The sequence below is a fragment of the Scyliorhinus canicula genome, chromosome 4 (assembly GCF_902713615.1).
Source record: "Scyliorhinus canicula chromosome 4, sScyCan1.1, whole genome shotgun sequence".
NCBI lineage: Eukaryota > Metazoa > Chordata > Chondrichthyes > Carcharhiniformes > Scyliorhinidae > Scyliorhinus > Scyliorhinus canicula.
The window spans coordinates 104,139,627-104,160,697 of record NC_052149.1 but is presented as its reverse complement, the minus strand read 5'-3'; the positions used below and the strand labels follow the sequence as shown (position 1 = coordinate 104,160,697).

General features: G+C 45.6%; 1 protein-coding gene across 2 annotated transcripts in view; it reads left to right on the top strand.

The window, feature by feature from the left end:
* The window catches only part of vamp4 (vesicle-associated membrane protein 4), a 120,982-nt gene that overhangs the window by 79,975 nt on the left and 19,936 nt on the right, over positions 1-21,071 (top strand). For both annotated transcript variants that reach the window (XM_038794955.1, XM_038794954.1), the window contains exon 5: positions 13,846-13,946. In XM_038794955.1, the coding sequence (XP_038650883.1) occupies positions 13,846-13,946 (101 nt within the window). The remainder of the gene's footprint in view (positions 1-13,845; positions 13,947-21,071) is intronic.

Sequence of the window (21,071 nt, the reverse complement as noted above, 5' to 3'; positions counted from 1 at the left end):
CGGGGAGGTGTCGGCGGCCACATTTTGGGAAGCACTAAAAGCGGTGGTTCAAGGAGGAGACTATCTCGTTCAAGGCACATGCAGATAGGGAAAGGAGGGAGGAATATGAACGGTTAATGAACGAGATAGTTGAAGTGAATAGGGAGTGCGCGAGGGCGCTCACCACGGAGGGATTGGCGAGGAGGAAAAAATTGCAAGTGCAATTCGATAGGTTGACGACGGGGAGGGCGGTAGGACAGCTGCGTAGGGCAAGGGGGTGCAGTGCAAATACGGAGAGTAGGCGAGTCGAATGTTAGCACATAAGCTATGAAGGCAGGCCACATCCAGAGTAATATTGAGGATACGGACTGGGGCAGGGAATGTGGTGTCGGAGCCGGGTATGATAAACGAGGTGTTTAGGGATTATTATAAGGAACTGTACAGGGAGGACCCGGCGGATGAAGAGGGGACATGGGACAGTTTTTAGATGAACTGGCGTTTCCACAGTTGGAGGAAGAGAACAGGCAGGCCCTAGAAGAGCCCTTGGGGCTGAGGGAGGTATTGGAAAGTATAAGGGGTATGAAGTCGGGGAAGGCCCCGGGACCTAATGGCTATCCGGTGGAATTCTATCAGGAGTTTGTGACGGACCTGGAGCCACATCTCTTCGGGGCGTTTACTGAGGCATTGGAGAAGGGAGAGCTGCCGGAGATGATGATGTCGGCAACGATTACATTAATACCAAAGAAGGGAAGGACCATTGGAATGTGGGTCGTATGAGCGCATATCGCTGTTAAGTACGGATGTGAAAGTGCTGGCTAAGTTTTTTTTTTTTACTAAACATTTTATTGAGGTATTATTTGGTATTATAACAACAACACAATGTACATAAAACTATACACATAGTACAAAAGCCGTCTCTCTCCCTTACAGGTCCCACCTTTATTGACCCCCTACTCTAAGCTAAACTAACACCCCCCCTTCTGCTGACGATTAATTTTCCGCGAAGAATTCGACGAATGGTTGCCACCTCCGGGCGAACCCTAACAGTGACCCTCTCAAGGCGAACTTGATTTTCTCCAAACAGAGAAAGCTAACCATGTCCGATAGCCAGGTCTCCGACTTCGGGGGCTTTGAGTCCCTCCAAGCTAATAGTATCCGTCTCCGGGCTACCAGGGAAGCAAAAGCCAGAACGTCTGTCTCTCTCCTCCTGGATTCCCGGGTCTTCCGACACCCCGAAAATCGCCACCTCTGGACTCAGCGCCACCCTTGCTTTTAACACCGTGGACATGACATCTGCAAACCCCTGCCTAAATCCCCTAAGATTCGGGCACGTCCAGAACATATGGATATGGTTCGCTGGTCCTCCCGCACATTTTGCACACCTGTCTTCCACCCCAAAGAATCTGCTCATCCGGGCCACTTCGAGCCTGGTGAACGACCTGAAATTGTATCAGGCTGAGCCTGACACATGTTGCGGACGCGTTTACTCTACTCAACGCGTCCGTCCATAGACCATCCTCTATCTCTCCTCCCAGCTTCTCCTCCCACTTGCGCTTCAGCTCCTCTGTTTGCATCTCCTCTGACCCCATAAGTTCCTTGCAAATGTCCGAGACGCTCCCTTCTCCTACCCACCCTCTGGAAACTACCCTGTCCTGAATCCCCCTTAGCGGGAGGAGCGGGTAGGTTGACACCTGTTTATGCACCTGCAGATCCCTGAATTTGTTTCCCCTCGCCAACCCAAACTTCTCCTCCAGCACCCTCATACTCGGAAAGCTCCCCTCTATAAACATATCCCCCATCCTCTCAATTCCTGCTCTCCGCCATATCCGGGACCCCCCATCCATACTTCCCGGGGCAAACCGGTGATTATTACAGGTTGGGGACCAGGCCGATACTCCCTCTGCTCCCACATGTCTTCTCCGTTGCCCCCAGACTCTCAGGGCCGCCACCACCACGGGGCTGGTGGAGTATCTTGCTGGCGGCAACGGCAGAGGCGCAGTTACCAACGCCCCCAAACCGGTGCCCTTACATGAAGCCGCCTCCATACGCTCCCATGCTGACCACTCCCCCACCACCCACTTCCTGAGAAGTGCTGGCTAAGTTGATGGCTGGAAGGATGTGCTCCGGGGTTGGTTGCGCAGGACCACACAGGTTCCATAAAGGGCAGGCAGCTTTCTAGTTATATAAGGAGGCTGTTAAATGTGGTCCTGAACGCGGAGAAGGCATTTGACTGGGTGGAGTGGCGGTATCTGTTTAAGGTCCTCGGAAAGTTCGGGTTTGGGCTGAAGCTTGTGGCATGGGTGCACCTGTTATATGTGGCACTGAAGGCGAGTGTGCGGACCAACGACATGTGCTCACAAAACTTTCACCTGCACAGGGGAACAAGGCAGGGGTGCCCTCTGTTGTTTGTGCTGGCGATAGAGCCTCTGGCAATGGCTCTTAGGGGGTCGTCAGAGTGGCATGGGATTACGAGGGGACGAACGGAGCACCGGGTGTCACTATACGCTGACGACCTATTATTTTATGTTTCGGATCTGCTGGAGAGCAAGGAGAGGATCCTGGGCATGTTGGGAAAGTTTGGTGCGTTCTCGGGATATAAGCTAAATGTAGGGAAAGTTGAAGTTTTCCGGGGAACAAGTTGGGCCGGCGAGCCAACCTAGGGCGGTTGCCATTGAAGATGGCCAGAGACAGGTTTAGATACCCGGGGATACAGGAGGCGAGGGAATGGGCGATGCTATATAAATGGAACCTAACAAAGCTGGTGGGGGTGTGAATGCGTCTCTAATTCACTTGTCTCTCAGTCCGGAAGAAACGGTCTCGAACACGTCCGTACTTCAGAATATTCTTTATTGTGATCGGGGCAGCTCTCTAGATATTCCGGAGAACCACCTCGGAGAGTGCCAAAGTATTGCTCAAAACATCCTTTTTTTATATGTATTTTTAAGGGGCTGTCTCTTACATTCACTTGAGCTTGCCCCCATTACAAATCATAAACTTGTTTTGCCATAGATCCAATACATGATTAACTTGTTATTGCCATAGTTTCGATACATGATTTTACAGACTTTGAGGTTATCTATTGGCACATGAGCATATAGTAGTCTTAGCATAAACAGCAGGTGTTAGCCATAGTTGCAAGCGGCTCCCACATTTCATACCCTGTCACGTGGCCATCTTCCTTGTTTCTCAAGGATATTCAACTCCCTTATTTCGGCAAGTTCGCTCTCCTTCAATAACAAGCTTCTACACTTGTAATTTTCCACTAACATATCCCATTCATTCTGGCTCTTAAGCTTTGCTTCACATCCTCAGAGGAGGTTAGGGAGGATCTGAAGAGGTGGGACACGTTTCACCTGACTCTGGCAGGCAGGGTCCAAGTGGTGAAGATGAACATTCTGCCGAGGTTCCTATTCATATTCCAGACACTTCTGATCTTTGTACCAAAGGCCTTCTTTTAAAAACTTGATATGATTATCTCAGACTTTGTGTGGGCAGGGAAGGTGCCCAGGGTTAGGAGGACTCTGTTACAGAGACAGAGGCAGAAGGGAGAGTTGGAATTGCCGAACCTGCTGCACTATTACTGGACGGGAAACATGGAGACGGTGAGGAGGTGGTGGGAAGGAGAGGGGGCAGGGTGGATTAGGATGGAGGAAGAGGTCCAGCTTGAGGGTCATGGTGACAGCGGCATTGGCCATAGCACCAAGTAAATACGCGAAGAGCCCGGTGGTGCAGTCCACAGTAAATGTCTGGAGCCAGCTGAGGAGGCATTTCAGGATAAAAGGAATGTCAGTACTGGCGCCGCTGTGTGAAAACCGCGGTTTTGAGCCGGGGGGATAGGAAGTGGCGAGCAGTGGGGCTGGTCAAGGTGAGAGATCTGTACCTGGAAGAGGGGTTTACCAGTATAAAGGAACTGAAGGGATGAACAGAAGAGGGTAGAGCCCCCGGGAGGAAGTACCTACAGGTAAGGGACTTTGCACGGAAGGTTTGGAAAGATTTCGCAAGGTTGCCGGGGTACACCCTATTGGAGTGACTGCTGCTTCCGGATGTGGAAGGGGAGGGCAAGATCAGAGACATTTCCGGGTGGCTGGGAGAGCAGGGAGGTGAGTAGGTTGTGAAGATTAAGGAGAAGTGGGAGGGGAGCTGGGAGGGGAGGTAAACTGGCAAGTATGGAGTGAGGCGTTACGAAGGTTAAATGCGACCTCCTCATGCACAAGGATAAGCCTGATACAGTTCAAGGTGGTACACAGGATACATGTGACTCGGGCAAGAATAAGTGGGGTCTGCCAGGGAGTGGCAGATGAGTATGTGGTGTAGGCGGACACTAGCGAATCACGCACATATGTTCTCGGGCTGCGAAAAGTTGGGGAGATTTTGGGTGGGAGTGTCCGCGGCGCTAACGAGGATAGTGGGGGAGGAGGTTGAGCCGGACCCTTTGCTGGTGATATTCGGGATATCGGAGAAGCCGGAGCTGATGGAGGGGAGGACGGCCGCGTTGTGGCCTTCACCTCTCTGATTGCCTAGCGAAGAATTCTGAGGGAGTGGTGGTCAGCAACGCCTATGGGGATAGGGACCTGGCTGGGAGACTTGTATGACTTTCTTCGGCTGGAAATGGTCAAGTACAAAATAAGGGGTTCAGTGGAGGGCTTCATGTTTCAGGAGGTGTTTGTCACTTGGGGTGTGAAAAAGGGAAAGATTGGTACAAACTGTATAGTTGTATGTTGGGGAGTTTGCTTCCCGAATTGGTTATATTTTGTAACCTTTTAAAGAAGTTTGGAATAAAATACATTTTAAAAACAACAAATTACCCCTTAGTGTCCCAACATGTGCGGGTTGGGTGGAATTATAGGATTACGGGGGTAGGGCAGGGGAGTAGGCCTAGGTAAGATGCTCTTTCAGATGGCCGGTGCAGACTCGATGGGCCAAATGGTCTGTTTCTGCACTGTAGAAATTCAATGGCGCTATTAAGTTGGGAAAAAATTTGTTAGATGGAGCATAATGTGAGAGAATGAGGTTTTGGTAGGAAAGCCAGAAAAAGAGAATATTATTTAAATGGAGAGAGAATACAGAATTCTGCAATATAGAGGAATCTGAGTGTCCTCATACATGAATCACAAAAGATTAGTATGCCGGTAAGCAAATAATTGAGGAAGCAAATGAAATGTTGGCCTTTATTGCAAAGGGGATGGATTATAAAAGTCGCAAGTATTGCTGTAACTGTATACGGTGTTAGTGAGACCACACGTAGAGTACTGCATACAGTTTTAGTCACCTTATTTAAGGAGGGATATACTTACACTGGAGACAGTTGAGCAAAGGTTCACTAGGTTGATTCCTGGGTTGATGAGGTTGCCATATGAGGAAAGGCTGAGCAGGTTGGGCTGATACTTATTGGAGCTTAGAAGAAAGAGAGCTGATATTGAAGCATATAAGATTCTCAGGGGGTTTGACAAAGTAAATGCTGAGATGATGCTTCCCCTCAAGGGGGGAATCTCAAACTAGGGAATATAGTTTCCGAATAAGGGATATCTATGGGGCTGGTTTAACACAATGGGCTAAACAGCTGGCTTGTAATCCAGAACAAGGCCAGCAGCGTGGGCTCAATTCCCGTACTGGCCTCCCCGAACAGGCGCTGGAATGTGGCGACTAGGGACTTTTCACAGTAACTTAATTGAAGCCTACTTGTGACAATAAGCGATTATTATTATTATTATTTTTATTATTTATTAAGTTAAGATGGGCACGAGGAGGAATTCCTTCCTTGGAATTCTCTTTCCGAGAGGCCACTGGTGGCTGGATTATCGAATACATTAGACAGATTTTTAATGAACAAGGGAGTTGAGGGCTATGGGGGCAAGCAGGAAAGTGGAATTGAAACCACTCAGCCATGATTTTATTGAGTGGCAGAACAGGCTTGAGGGGCCAATTAACCAACTCCTCTTTCTCATGCTCATGTGGACCTGGAGCGCTTCATAATCTGCAGAGTTGCAAATTGAACTGTATCCCAGCTAACTGTGGTTGGGCCTATGACAATGTCCTGAGAATCTCCTGCAGTGAACTTTATAGGGCTGCGATGATTGACAAAAAAAAACAACCACCTTATTTGGTGCTAGATATGAATCCAACAAATGGAGAGTTTCCCCCCATTTCCCACTGACTTAAAGTTTATCGGGTGTTCATGAAAGTGTGCTTTATGTCAAATGATGATTCGCTGGTAGAAACCTGAATTGAAATTTAAAATAACGGACATTTCAAAAACATTGAGACGAAAATGACTTGAATTCAAAGCCCAAGGTGGCTAACCCCAGTTTGCATTACTATACATTTTACCCATCAAAGACAGTGACTTCAGGCAAGTGGGAAGGACTTGCATCTACTGTCTCATTTTGTACAGCATTTATGGCAATCATCTGAGATAATCACCTGTTGGAAATGGGCCGTTAATGACGAATCACTTGGACAACGGGACCCTGGCTTCCAAACATAAGGGAATCAAGTCACCTTTGGAATGCTTGGACAGTGTATTTTTTTAAATTCCACTGGCAGTTGGAAAAGGAAGATCACATGACAAGCCAACCTCTCTTATATTTTAAGTATTTTGTAATTTCTCAACTGAATTGAGGACAAGCAGCTTAGGGGAAAGATCGAAGTGGGGTCCCTCCTCCTGCCTCCTTTCTCCAGAAAGGGGCTGGTTTAGCAGTGAGCTAAACAGCTGACATGTAATGCAGAACAATGCCAGTAGCGTGGGTTCAATTCCCGTACCGGCCTCCCCGAACAGGCGCCGGAATGTGGCGACTAGGGGCTTTTCACAGTAACTTTGTTGAAGCCTACTTGTGATAATAAGCGATTATTATTATTATCTCCCGAAGTGCAACCAGACTGTAAACTCCTCTTCTATTTTTATAGACTCTTAAATTGGTCAGCCCATCCTTCCCCATTCTATAACCTGTTTTGTGTGTGTGTGTAAGTCAGTGCAAATTTTATTATTTTACTTGTTTCGGTTTAAGTATAATAAAGCTAACCTATTTCTTTGTTAAACTCAACAAAACCTCCCATTGGTTCTTTTTTGATCACAGCGTGTAAACAATTAAATTGGCAAGTATATCCGTTTCAGACAAAAAACCTGCTGAGGTCAAACGAGGAGAGGGCAAAGAGGGGGAGTCATTTGACCTCTTGGCGTTTGGTCGTAGCACAGGGTACCTTGAAAGCACACTTGGTCAAATGCTGTCCTGATCTAAAGGGCAGTCACTCTCACCTCACCTCTGGATTCAGCTTCTGAATCCATGTCTGCATCAAGACTGTGATGAGATCTGAAGCAAAATGGCCCTGGCAGAATCCAATCTGAGTAATGGTGAGTTAGTGCTGATTGATTGCACTGTCAATGGCACCTTCCATTTCATTGCTGAAGATTGAGAACATGTTTATGGCGTGGTTTGGTTGGCCAGATTGGATTTATCAACAGGATATACTGGGCAATTTTATTGGCAGGGAAGCAAAGAAGAGAAAGGTTAAGGAAAGGTGGATAAGATTGGGAGGGGGGTTAAATATACATTAAGAAAGAAAGAAATGGCAAAAGACAGTTAAATTGAAATGGGATGAAAACAAATGGGTCGAGGTGGGGTAGAGCTGATCATCTGAAGTTGTTGAATTCGATGTTGAGACCAGAAGGCTGTAACGTGCCTAACCGGAAGATGAGATGTTGTTCCTCCAGTTTACGTTGAGCTTCACTGAAACATTGCAGCAGGCCAAGAACAGATATATGGGCATGAGAGCAGAGTCTTTTGTTAAAATGGCAAGCAACAGGAAGGTCAGGGTCCTGAATGCACACAGACCGAAGATTCTCAGCAAAGCGATCACCCAGTCTGCGTTTGGTCTCTCCGACATAAAGGAGACCACATTGGGAGCAGCGAATGCAGTAGACCAAATTGGAAGAGTTGCAAGTGAAATGCTTCCGGTTAGGCGCGCTACAGCCTTCTGGTTTCAACATCGAATTCAACAACTTCAGATGATCAGCTCGACCCCACCTCGACCCATTTGTTTTCATCCCATTTCATTTTAACTGTCCTTTACCATTTCTTTCTTTCTTAATATATATCTAACACCCCCCCCAATCTTCTCCACGTTTCCTTAACCTTTCTTCTCTTTGCTTCCCCTTTCCCCTCCCCCCACATCTACAGTTCATCCTCTGATGTTAGTTTCTCTGCTGTTTGGCCTTTCTCATCTTTTGTTCTCTCTGGGGACTGCCATTAGCACTCTTTCCCCTTGGTTTCTGTGGCCGTTAGCACCCGGTTTCCCTGGGTTTCTGTGGCATTCTCACTCCACAGTATAAATATTTCCCACTTTCACTGTCTGTTAGCTTTGACAAAGAGTCATCGGACTCGAAACATTCGCTCTTTTCTCTCCCTACAGATGCTGCCAGACCTGCTGAGAATTTCCAGCATTTTCTCTTTCGTCTCCAATCTATTTACCTGACTGAAATCCCTCATTCCTGGATCCATTTGTGTCAATTTCTTTTGGACCCTCTCCAAGCCTTTGTGTTATTCCTTAAGAGTGGTGTTCTGAATTGAGCACAGTACTCCAGTTGAGATCAAACTAGTTTTGCAAAGGTTGGTCATAACTTCCTTGCTTTGCACGTTGTGCCTCATTTATGAAGTCATAACGGGTGGGGACTTGTGGATTTCCTTGTATCTTAGCTGCCAGCTTCCTCTCATCCTCTCTCTCTCTGCCTCTCATTCCATTTTTCACTGCCCTCTGAACTTTTCTATATTTAACCTGGCTCGCTCTTCTATCATCACCGTGTCATCTGTCCTAGACACACCCTTTCTGCTTCATTTTACTCCCTATCACTTTTGTTATCCAGCGAGCTCTAACTTTCTTTTCCCTAACTTTACACATGTGGAAATGTATGTTGACTGCATTGGAACCATCTCGTTAAAGGAAGTCCATTGCTCCATTCCAGATTTCTCTGCTAATCATTGATTACAGTTTACCTGGGGCAAATCTGTTCTTGCCTTAGCAAAATTGGTCTTCCCAATTTAAATACTTTTACTCTAGATTGCTCCTTGTTCTTTTGGTAAGCATAAATCTTGTGATACTATAATCACTTTGATAAATGTTCCTCCACTGCCACTCAATCCACTTGACCAAACTTATTCCCCAGAACCAGATCCAGTAACGCTTCCTTTCTCAGAAACTGATCAAAAAGATTCTCATGAGCGCACTTCAGTAAGTCCTCCCTATCTGCAGCCTTCATACGATTCCAGTCTATATTTATATATTCAATAATAATCAGCTTTATTAATGTCACAAGTAGACTTACATTAACACTACAATGAAGTTACTGTGAAAATCCTCCAATCGCCACATTCCGGTGCCTGTTCGGGTACACAGAGGAAGAATTCAGAATGTCCAATTTACCTAACAAGCACGTCTTTCAGGACTTGGGGGACACCGTAGGAAACCCACGCAGACACAGGAGAATGTGGAAAGTCCTCCATTATATAGTTTTTGCACCTCTCTATAACTTCCTTGCAAATTTACTCCTCTATATCTTTCCCATTAGATGGTTTATAAACAGAGTAATGCAATGGTACCTCTCTTGTTTCTGAACTCTAACCAAATGGATTCTGTCCTTGACCCCCTCCGGTACATTCATTCATTCTCATTTTCTCTCGCTCTCTCTCTCTTCTCTGCTCTCTCTCTCTTCTCTGCTCTCTCTCTCTTCTCTGCACTCTCTCTCTCTCTCTTCTCTGCTCTCTCTCTCTTCTCTGCGCTCTCTCTCTTCTCTGCGCTCTCTCTCTCTCTCTCTTCTCTGCTCTCTCTCTCTCTTCTCTGCTTTCTCTGTCCTACACTTATAACTCACCAACCTGACACCACCTAATATTTTACTATTCCTTATTCTAGTGCTATTTGTTTCTCCAAATTGTTTTGCCGCTCTTTGTTTCTCCTTTCAAATATTCCATCCATCCATCCATCCATCTCCCAAGTTGGTTTAAATCCTCTCCAACAGCACGAGCAAACTGCCCCTTGAGGATATTTGTCGCAGCTCTGTTTAGGTGCAATCTTGCTACTGGCATGTACAGCTCCCAGGATGTATTCTGTGCCCTTGCTACCCTTGATGCTTCTTCTGAGGAATGTTCAACATGGACGAGTACAGAGAATCATTGAATGGTTACAGCACAGATGGAGGCTATTTTGTCCACCTCGTTTGTGTCTGCTCTCTGCAAGCACAACTCACCTGATCCCCATTCACCTGGCTTCTTTTCTGGAGCCCTGCAAACGTTTTATTTCTATTGATAACTCGCCAATTTTCTTTTGGAAGTCACAATTCAATCATTGAATTCCAGATCCTAACCATTTGCTCTGTAAAAGGGTTTTCCTTATGTCACCAATTCTTCTTTTGCCGGCCACTTTAAAACTATTAGAAAATCAGAAACATTTGTCTTCTGTACTCAATATACACCGGTAAGCTAGTTTCTGCCTACAGTATTTATGGAGATCACAGTCCTGACATTCAGCATGTGAGTTGTGTTGTGGGAGAATGGGGACTGAATCCAATCTCTATTTACCAAGTTCAGCTCGGTCAGGTTAGAGAGATTCATAAATTGAGTGATGGCGGTTAATCAGAGCTTGGGGGAATCTTCCCAGAGTTGACCAATTTAGAATGGTAGATTGGTTCCTGAGGCTGCAGACCCAATCTGAGGTCCTGCAACCTTGGAAAAATGACAACTACACCTGCAGAATAGGGATTGCTAGGGAGCCACCATCATGATTATTGTTGAATCATGCAGATGATAAACTAGACGAACTCTGGCCTTTATTCATCTTGACACTAATCATAATGATTATGTTAGTTCCATGCTTTGTGGCTTAAGAATGTTTCTACATATTTTTATACCTACTGCGCTATTCATTCATATCTTTTCAAAGATTAATACCCAATTTCTAAACACAACTACAGTAGATTATAATGCCTTTTTTAAATGCTGTATTACTTTTCCATTCCATTTTTCTTCTCTTTCCTTTGATTTTTTTTAAAAATTCAGTTACGGGATGTGGGTGTCACTGGTTAAGCCAGCATTTATTGCCCATCCCTAGTTGCCCTTCAGAAGGCGGTGGTGAGTTGCCTTCTTGAACCGCTGCAGTCCTTGAAGTGTAGGTACACCTTCTGTGCTGTTAGGGAGGGAGTTCAAGGATTTTTCCCCAGTGACAGTGAAGGAACAGCGATATATTTCCAAGTCAGGATGGTGAGTGACTTGGAAGGGAACCTTCAGGTGGTGGGGTTCCCAGGTATCTTCTGCTCTTGTCCTTCTAGATGGTAGTGGTCGTGGGTTTGGAAGGTGTGTCTAAGGAATCTTAGTGAGTTACTGCAGTGCATCTTATAGATGGTGCACATGGCTGCCACTGTTCATCGGTGGTGGAGGGTTTGAATGTTTGTGGAAGGGGGAGCAATCAAGCGGACTGCTTTGTCCTGGATGGTGCCGAGCTTCTTGAGTGTTGTTGGAGCTGCACTGATCCAAGTGGAGACTATTCCATTACACTCCTGACTTGTGCCTTGTTGATGGTGGACAAGCTTTGGGGGATCAGGAAGTGAGTCATTCGCCATAGGATTCTTAGTCTTTGACCTGCGCTGGAAGCCACAGTATTAATGTGGCTAGTCCTTTTTAGTTTCTGATCAGTGGTAACCCCCAGGATGTTGATTGTGGGGGATTCAGCTTTGGTATTGCCATTGAATGTCATGGGGCGGTGGATAGATCCTCTCTTGTAGGAGATGGTCATTGAATGGCACTTGGGTGGCGCAAATGTAACTTGCCACTTGTCAGCCCAAGCCTTCATATTATCCAGGTCTTGCTGCATTTGGACATGGACTGTTTCATTATCTGAGCGAATGGTGCTGAACATTGTGCAGTCATCTGCAAACATCCCCACTTCTGACCTTATGATGGAAGGGAGGTCATTGAAGCAGCTGCGATGGTTGGGCGTAGGACACTACCCTGAAGTGATGTCCTGGAATTGAGATGATTGACCTCCAACCACCACAGCCGTCTTCCTTTGTGTCAGATATGACTCCAACCAGCAGAGATTTTCCCCCTGATTCCCATTGACTCCAGTTTAGCTAGGGCTCCTTCATGCCATACTCGGTCAAATGCTACCTTGGTGTCAAGGGCATTCACTCTCACCTCACCTCTGGCATTTAGCTCTTTTGTCCATATTTAAATCAAGGCTGTATGAGATCAGGATCTGAGTGAACCTGGCGGAACCCAAAATGAGCGTCCGTGAGCAGGTTATTGCTGAGTAAGTGCCGCTTGATAGCACTGTTGATGACTCCTTCCATCACTTTGCTGATGATGGAAAGTAGACTGATGGGCAATAATTGCCTGGGCTGGATTTGTCTGTTTCTTCTGTACAGGAGACACCTCGGTAATGTTTCACATTGCCAGTGTTGTAGGTGTACTGGAACAGCTTAGTCAGAGGCGCAGCAAGTTCTGGAGCACACAGTACTATTGCCTGGATACCATCAGGGCCCATAGCCTTTGCAGTATCCAGTGCCTTCAGCCGTTTCTTGATATCACGTGGAGTGAATCGTATTGGCTGAAGACTGACATCTGTGATGCTGGGGACCTCGGAGGAGACCGAGATGGATCATCCACTTGGCACTTCTGGCTGAAGATTGTTGCGAATGCCTCAGACTTGTCTTTTGCACAGATGTGCTGGGCTCCTCCATCATTGATGGGGATATATTTGGAGCCACCTCCTCCAATGATTTGTTTAATTGTCCACCACCATTTACAGTTGGATGTGGCAGGACTACAGATCTCAGATCTCTTTCTCTCCCTTTATTTTTCTTTCTGTCACTAACTCACCGTATTCCTTTTTCCGTTTCTTTATCTTTTTCTTTGTTTAAAGAGAGAAACCATTGAGTATGAGGTCCCATCTCTGGCCCATTACCAATTCACATTTACAGCAAATTGCGACACAAAATATAGTATGAACTAAAGAGTGAGGGGGGAAATAATCCAATTCATGCTGCTCATCATGAAATGTGTATCTCAGCAATTTCTGGTCCAGTCAAGATTATGGCAATTGAGCAAGACACTCAATTTAATTCTTTGTTCCCCCCCTCCCTAAGAAATGTTTGTTCACTACACTCAGCTCTGAAACATTTTAACTAATCATTAGCTGTAATGAGTAGCTTACGCTGTCATACTGTGCCAGTGAGTAGCCAATGAGCTAATAATGGTGTAGCAAAATAATGGCTTATAATATACTGCTGTTTTACACCTCCATAAAAAGTTATTCGTGTTAAGTAATTTAGTATGAAAGGTAAATATGAACATTTGCCATGCAGCAAGTTTATAAATTATTTTGTTTTCTAAAATGTTAATCTTATTTTGTGTGTAGGTAATTAATTTCTAGCCTCATCAGGAAATCTAGGATTATCATAGAATGGAATCGTCGAATCCCTATTGTGCAGAAGGAGGCCCTTTGGCCCATCGAGGCTGCACCGACCCTCCAAAAGGGCACTCTACCTAGGCCCACTACCCCGCATCATCCTCGCAACCCCCTAACCTAACCTACACATCTTTGGACTGTAGGAGGAAACCAGAGCACCCAGAGCAAACCCACCCAGACACTGGGAGGACGTGCAAATTCCACACAGTCACCCAAGTCCGGAATTGAACCCTGGCGCTGTGAGGCAGCAGTGCTAACCACTGTGCCGCCATGCTGCCCCATGATTTACATGACATGACTTTCAATAGTTTTCTGGTCACAAATGGGTGGGAACAAAAAGCATTTCTAATATAGAGCAGTTTTAAGAAGCTTTAAAGTAAAATTGATAGTTAACTTGTTTTTCTCTTATTTTGTAAGTGTCCAGAATCAAGTGGATGAAGTTATTGATGTGATGCAGGAGAACATCACTCGAGTGATTGAACGAGGGGAACGACTAGATGAACTACAGGACAAGTCTGGTGAGCAATATTCCCTTTGCTTTATTTACACAGACTTGTTGTTGTATCTTAAATATATAATTTAGTTACCTCTGCTCCACTCTACCAAAGTGCCTTAGTCGTGACCTCTTGAAGTAATTCCCTCAAATTAATTGATGTGACACTCTTCGCCTCTTGGACTAGTTATCTTTGCAACAAATTAGGGGTAGTCTTGTGCGGGGAAGTCCTTCCCTTCCACAGCCGAATTGAAACTGCCCAGGTTGTTGCAACCAATGGACAAAATATATTTTCATCACATGTAAGCTGGATAGAAACGCATGTGGCAGGTGAAAATGCGGCTTTCTTTATTCCTCAAGCATGATTTAATTAAATCATAGCTGATGTGTACGTCAATTCCATTTAACTGCCCTTGATCCGCAATCCCAGAATCCCTTAAATAACAAACAGCTATTCAACTCAGTCTTGTAAATTTCAATTGATCCCCAATACTTACGGCCTTGTTTGGGAGTAAAGTTCCAGATTTCCATTACTGTCGAAAGTTGCAAGACAAGTTGAAAAAAAGCTTTAAAAGATATACAGGATCTTTGGCTTTATAAATAGAGATTTACGAAAGCAAGGAAGTTGGATGAACTTTTATAACTTTAAAAAAAACCTGGTTCAGCCTCATCTGGAGGACTGTGTCCAATTCTGGGAAACACTGGGCGGAATTCTCCGCCAGGCCCGACGCCGTCGTGAAACCCGGAGAGGTTTACGATGGCGTCGGAGGCAGCTCCTGGCCCCCTATTCTCCCCCTTGTCGCTGGCGTCAAGGCCCGGCGCGCCGAGAATGACGCGGCCAACGCACCTAATGATGCCAGCCGCGCATGCGCGGGTTGGCCGGCTCCAACCCGCGCATGCATGATTGCCGTCTTCCCCTCCGCTGCCCCGCAAGACGTGGCGGCTTGATCTTGCGGGGCGGCTGAGGGGAAGGAGTGCATCCCATTGAGTCGCCGGCCCGACGATCGGTGGGCACCGATCGCGGGCCAGTCCCCTCCCGCGCACAGTCGTGGTGCTCATTCCCCTCTCCGATCCCACAAGCCACAAAACAGCTGTCGGCGCCATGTTCACGCTGGCAGCGACCAGGTGTGGTTGCCATCGGCGTGAACCGGTCGGGAACGGCAGGCCGCTCGGCCCATCCGGGTCGGAGAATCGCGGGCCGCCGTGAACAAACGCGGCCCGCGATTCTCCGAGCGGCTTGTCGCAAAACACGACACGCCATTTTGGGGGGGGGTGGGAGAATTGCGGGGGATGCCAGAGCGGTTCTCCCACGATTCTCCCACCGGCGTGGGAGCGGAGAATCGCGCCCATACTTTCTAAGTGACTGATGTAACTGCTCCAGAGATGGTGCAGCAAAGAAATATAAGAATGGTTCAGGGATGAGGGACTTAAGTTACATAACAAGATTGGAGAAGCTCAGGTTGTTCTTGGAGAAGGCTAAGAGGAGATTTGATACAGGTGTACAAAATCGTGAAGCATCTGAGATGGAGAGAAACTGTTTCCACTGGCACGAGGATTGACAACTAGAGGACACAGATTCAAAGCGATTGGCAAAAGAGCCAAAGGCAACATGATGAAAATCTTTTTTACGCAGCAAGTGGTTACGATCTGGAATGTAGCACCTGAAAAAGTAGTAGAGGGAGATTGAAACGTAGCTTTCAAAGGGGAATTGAATGAACACCTTAAGGGAAAATTATAGGTCGATGGGGAAAAGGCTAGGGAGGTAAAGGCTCTGGAGTGAAACTCGCTCAATTGCTCTTGCAGAGAGCCTGTACAGACTCCATGGACTGAAAGGCCTCATTCTGTGCTGTAGCCAATTGTGATTCTATTCTGTTAACATGTCCTCGTATTTTAACTCCTTCAGTGCTGGAGTGAATTCAACTCATTTGCATCAAGTTTCGGTAAAAATTTATGGTGCCAACACTGAGACCTAGGCCCATTCATAGCTCATCACTAACCTCCCACCCAACATTAATCTGTAATTATTTTCCTACTGATCAGTCACTTTCTTATTCCTCCCAATGTCTACTCTGAAGCTGTACAGCTTTGATCTTGTATATATGTGGAACTGCTCAGATGTCTTTTGGACTTAAGCACAATACATCACGAGGCATCTCCTCCCCCCCACCCGCCCAAGTCACGTTGGGTTGTCACTTCCTCAGAGAAAGAGATTTGTCAGGCATTCCCTTCTTTAAAAGCCATAGAACATAGAACATAGAACAGTACAGCACAGAACAGGCCCTTCGGCCCTCAATGTTGTGCCGAGCCATGATCACCCTACTCAAACCCACGTATCCACCCTATACCCGTAACCCAACAACCCCCCCCTTAACCTTACTTTTATTAGGACACTACGGGCAATTTAGCATGGCCAATCCACCTAACCCGCACATCTTTGGACTGTGGGAGGAAACCGGAGCACCCGGAGGAAACCCACGCACACAGGGGGAGGACGTGCAGACTCCACACAGACAGTGACCCAGCCGGGAATCGAACCTGGGACCCTGGAGCTGTGAAGCATTTATGCTAACCACCATGCTACCCTGCTGCCCATGTTATTTGTTGTTTACTAGGTTATTACTGAGGCTTCTGATGTTCAGAGATAAACAATAATTGAAATTATTATTTCTTTTATGTACATTAAGCAATAGCAGAAACATTTGGATAACAATTTTTAAGCCTTTTAAATAGCAATGCTGGTTTGCTGAACACTTGCATTTAGTCATTTTAAAATTAATTGTCAATCCACCATGGTTAATCGAGGAAATATTTTGAGATTGAGAGAATATATACAGAGAAACAATACGTGTTCTTTCTGGAAGAGAAAATATAACAATTGGTTTAAACTCTGCAGGCTTCGAACACATTGCTTTATTGGAAACAATATTTAGGTGTATATTCTGAACAAGACCATGTTGAATTGTGTCCCAAGTTGTGACGGCAGTTAATCTACTAAGTGCTATTTTCCAGAACTGAACTGTTGAATATAATGACCTCTTTGCTTCAGAGCAGTCAAAACAAACCTATTTTCACATACTTGTGTTAGTCACAGCAGTTGCTAATTGTGGCCTGGGGTAGTTTAACCAGAGTGATCCACTAGATTGATTTTGAAGACCGACACAGCTGTTGAATTTATCCAAAGCACCTTTTTTTCTAAAAAAAAATGTTCATTTTTCTTATGTGCACATGAGGGAAGATAAAATATAAAACATGGAAAGAGCTTCTATTAATTAATCAATCACTTTTAATGCCAGAATTTATCTCGGAACACTAACTTAGCAAGATTCTCAGGCAGCCCCTCAACAACAATGCTACTTCAAATAGGTTTCCAATTCAAGTAACCAGTTTCAGTTGCATTGTAGAATTCAATCCACAGCAGTCTGGAGCCTCTGCTGCGGTAAATCTGTACAAGACCTGCTGATGCACCGTCACTTACAAGATCTACTAGGTTACTGAGCGTGTAAACTTGGCATGGAAGATTGTTGATTTGAGTTAAAACATAATTGTTTGCCTGTAATAAGTGGGCAGCTCTCAACTGGACTGATAGTTTGCCTTCAATAGAATCCCTACAGTGCAGAAGAAGGTCATTCAGCCCATCAATTTTGCACTGATCCTCTGAAAGAGCACCCTACCTAGGTCCACTCCCCCACCCTGTTGCCATGTGCCTCACCTTACTACTTGCAGAAACCTGTAACTCAGATCATGTCGTCTTCCCAGAAAATGTGCAAAGCTGATGAGCACTTTTGGGATATCGGGAAAGAAGAAATGTGCTTTTTAAAAGAATATATATTTACCATAATTCGTTTGTTATCTGTGTATCCTTTTGAAGATATACAACATGAATTTTGATAGCATTTTTAATTGCATAGTCTTTATGACATTGTATTAGGACCCATGTCATCAAAACCTGTACTCCCTCCCATGTTACTATTCTAGGGTTCTTTTTTGGCCTGCTTGTGTCTGAGACATGTGGAAACCCAGCACCATGTTTAAGAATCTTAAATTGAAGCTATTTTGAGATCCATTTAAGTATAATCATTGCTTACCTGATATTAATGCACACTCTAGACTTGTTCCTGCAGGCTCAGAGTTTAAGTGCAAGTTGGCAGGGCCAAGGTTCAGGGATCCATCCTAACTATTTGCAAATTAAATTTAACCATTTAAGGTTGTGCACCTTGCCAATTCATAATAGTAGATTTCCTATTGTTTTTCTAGACTCGGTCATTTTTATCCAGTAGTATTGTCTTGGAGGTGTATCTGAAGTTGTCTAGAGCATTCCCAGCTTTGAAGGTCCCAGTGCTGGGTGAGGCTGGTCATGAGGTGTGTACAGATTACTGTGCCCCGACTGAATCAGATATTGGATTACTGACTGCGCACAGATTTTAGGTGATAGCTCAAAGCCTCCATCATCAAGTGTGCCATCGCTGGAGTCACTTTCACCCCAACATGACAATCTCCCTCTAAAGATGGTCAATCTGATGAGAATTGCCATACGTTTCCTTCCCATTGTCTGTTTGCCTCTCTGCAACCTAATTGCGGCAAGTACAGAACCCAGATATATTGATTTGTGTTCTGTTACCTTGCCTCTGGATAATTTCAAGCAGCTTAGCAGTTCTCTAATGCAAGTTAAAACTTGTGCCACTTATGGTCTTACTGCTGGTGAGTTTCCAATATTTTGCCTGCATGATCATTCTTCATATCAGCCCGTTTGTTTGCCTGGCGCATCCCCGATTTTAAACACTTCAGCGTTGATGGCTGTCTTTAGCTGCCAAGTTCTGGAATTCCCACCCTATCCCCCTTCACACCTTCATCTTTCCTCTTCTAAGCCATTCCTTAAAAGCTACATCTTTAACCTCACCTGTCCTAATAAGTGCTACATTAATGCAAACTGTTGTTGGAGGCTGTTTCAACGTTTCTGGTTATCACAGCATCCCTGACATGTCCTCATTACATCACCTGCATATACATATTTCCAGCAAGCTTTGCTTTCAGTGGAGAGCAGGGTATGTTGTCAATATTTACGCTTTGAGCCAGAATCCTGAAGCCAATTGTATTTCCATTGCTAACCTGACTGACGACGGCTAATGTAGCTTGGGAATTACCCTCGGCTTCCCAGTTCTATTTGGCTTGTTCATTCACAATCAACTGAGCTATGGTGGGAGGAGTCCTAATCTGTCTAATGTTCCCAGCAGTATAAATAACATAGCTATGACATACAGCGGGTCAGAGGTCTGGGATTCAGCGCCGCGTAACTCACTTCCTGACTCCCCAAGGCCAGTCCACTACAAGGCATAAGTCAGGGGTGTGATGGAATAGTTTCCGCTTGCCTATTTGAATGCAACATTGAAGAAACTCGACACCACCAAGGCAAGGTGATTGGCCATTCCATTTACCATCTTAAGCATTCCTTCCCTCCACCACTGCCAAACGGGGGCAGCAGTGTGCATCATCTACAAGGTGCATTACAACAACTCACCAAGCCTCCTTCAACAGCATCTTCCAAACCTGTGACCTCTACCAACTAGAAGGGCAAGGGCAACAAATGCATAAGAGCACCACCTAGGTCCCCTCCAAGTCACACATTATCCTGACTTGGAGCTGCTACTTCACTGTCACTGGATCAAATCCTGGTACTCCCTAACACTCTGTGTACCTACACCACATGGACGGCAGTGGTTTAAGACTGGAGCACCTGGAAGCTCACCATCACCTCCTCAAGAGCAGTTAGTGTTGGGCAACAAATTCTCACCTTGCTAGACGTGCTTACATTCAATGAAAGAATTAATATTTTTTTAAAGTTTGTATAATAATATAAGTTTAGAATGGATTTTTTGGTGGGTGAATGAAAGTGCTGGCTGCCAGTATCAGAGACTTGCATGACTAACAAGTGAAGAAGGCATTTAGTAGAGCGTATACTCTGCCACGCTATGTCAACTCACTGTTATTATTTAAGGGTGGCACAGTGGTTAGCACTGCTGCCTCACAGCTCCAGGGACCCGGGTTTAATTCTGGCCTCGGGTGACTGTGGAGTTTACTTTCTCCCCGTGTCTGCATGGGTTTCCTCCAGGTGCTCCAGTTTCCTCTCATAGTCCAAAGATGTGCATGTTAGGTGGATTGGCCATGAACTATTACCCATTAGTGTCCAAAAAGGTTAGGTGGGGTTGTTACGAGGATAGGGTGGAGTTGTGGGCTTAAGCTTAAGTAGGGTGCTCTTTCCAAGGGCCGGTGCAGACTCGATGGGCCGAATGGCCTCCTTCTGCACTGTAGGGATTCTATGATTCGATGATAATCGTTATTAGTGTCACAAATAGGCTTACATTAACACTACAATGAAGTTACTGTGCACACAGCTCTTGGTTGAGGTTTCTCTTATCTGGTTGATGCTCTATAATTACAGAACTGAGGGAGAAAAAAATTATTAAGAGCTTCCGCCTCACAGAGGAGGCTTCAGGCTAATCCACATCCAACAACCTGTTCTGAAAACTCTGCTCACATTTTGACAGCTGTGACAAATGACACCACTGCACCTCAGGCAATCCACAAGATCCTAAATAAAACAAACTATTACATTACTTTTTAAAAGTCCGTTTGTCCTATATATCAATGCTAAGCGATTCGGATCTGCATCTTCATCAAAAAAAGTCAGTTCCTGGGCCATACCCTATCTGTGTACCAGGTTTTGTTGAGATCAGTCCGTTAGCTTTTGAAATATACTGTTAAGGACAGATAAACGGGCAAAAACAGAACCCTGTCCACCATAGGTTAGGTGTAAAAGACTATCATCTATCTGCTATTGTATATTAATGGGCTTTAAGTTGTAAGCCATTCTTGGTGGACAATGGTCGTTGACCATGGGTGGGATTTTCCTGTCACCGATGCCAAAATCGCATTTGGTGATCGGCCGGAGAACCCTGTTCGCGACCGAATCGGAGGCGGCGCCGTTTTTCCGATGTTCTGTTCCCTCCAAAGCAACATACTCTCCGAGTACGCCGCGCGCCATATCGACGGCCTCACCCCCCCGATGCTCCACCCCCGACCAGCCAAGTTCCCAATTACATCAGTCGCGTGTGGTCTCATCCGTCAGGAACTCGCCATGGCGGCTGCGGACTCA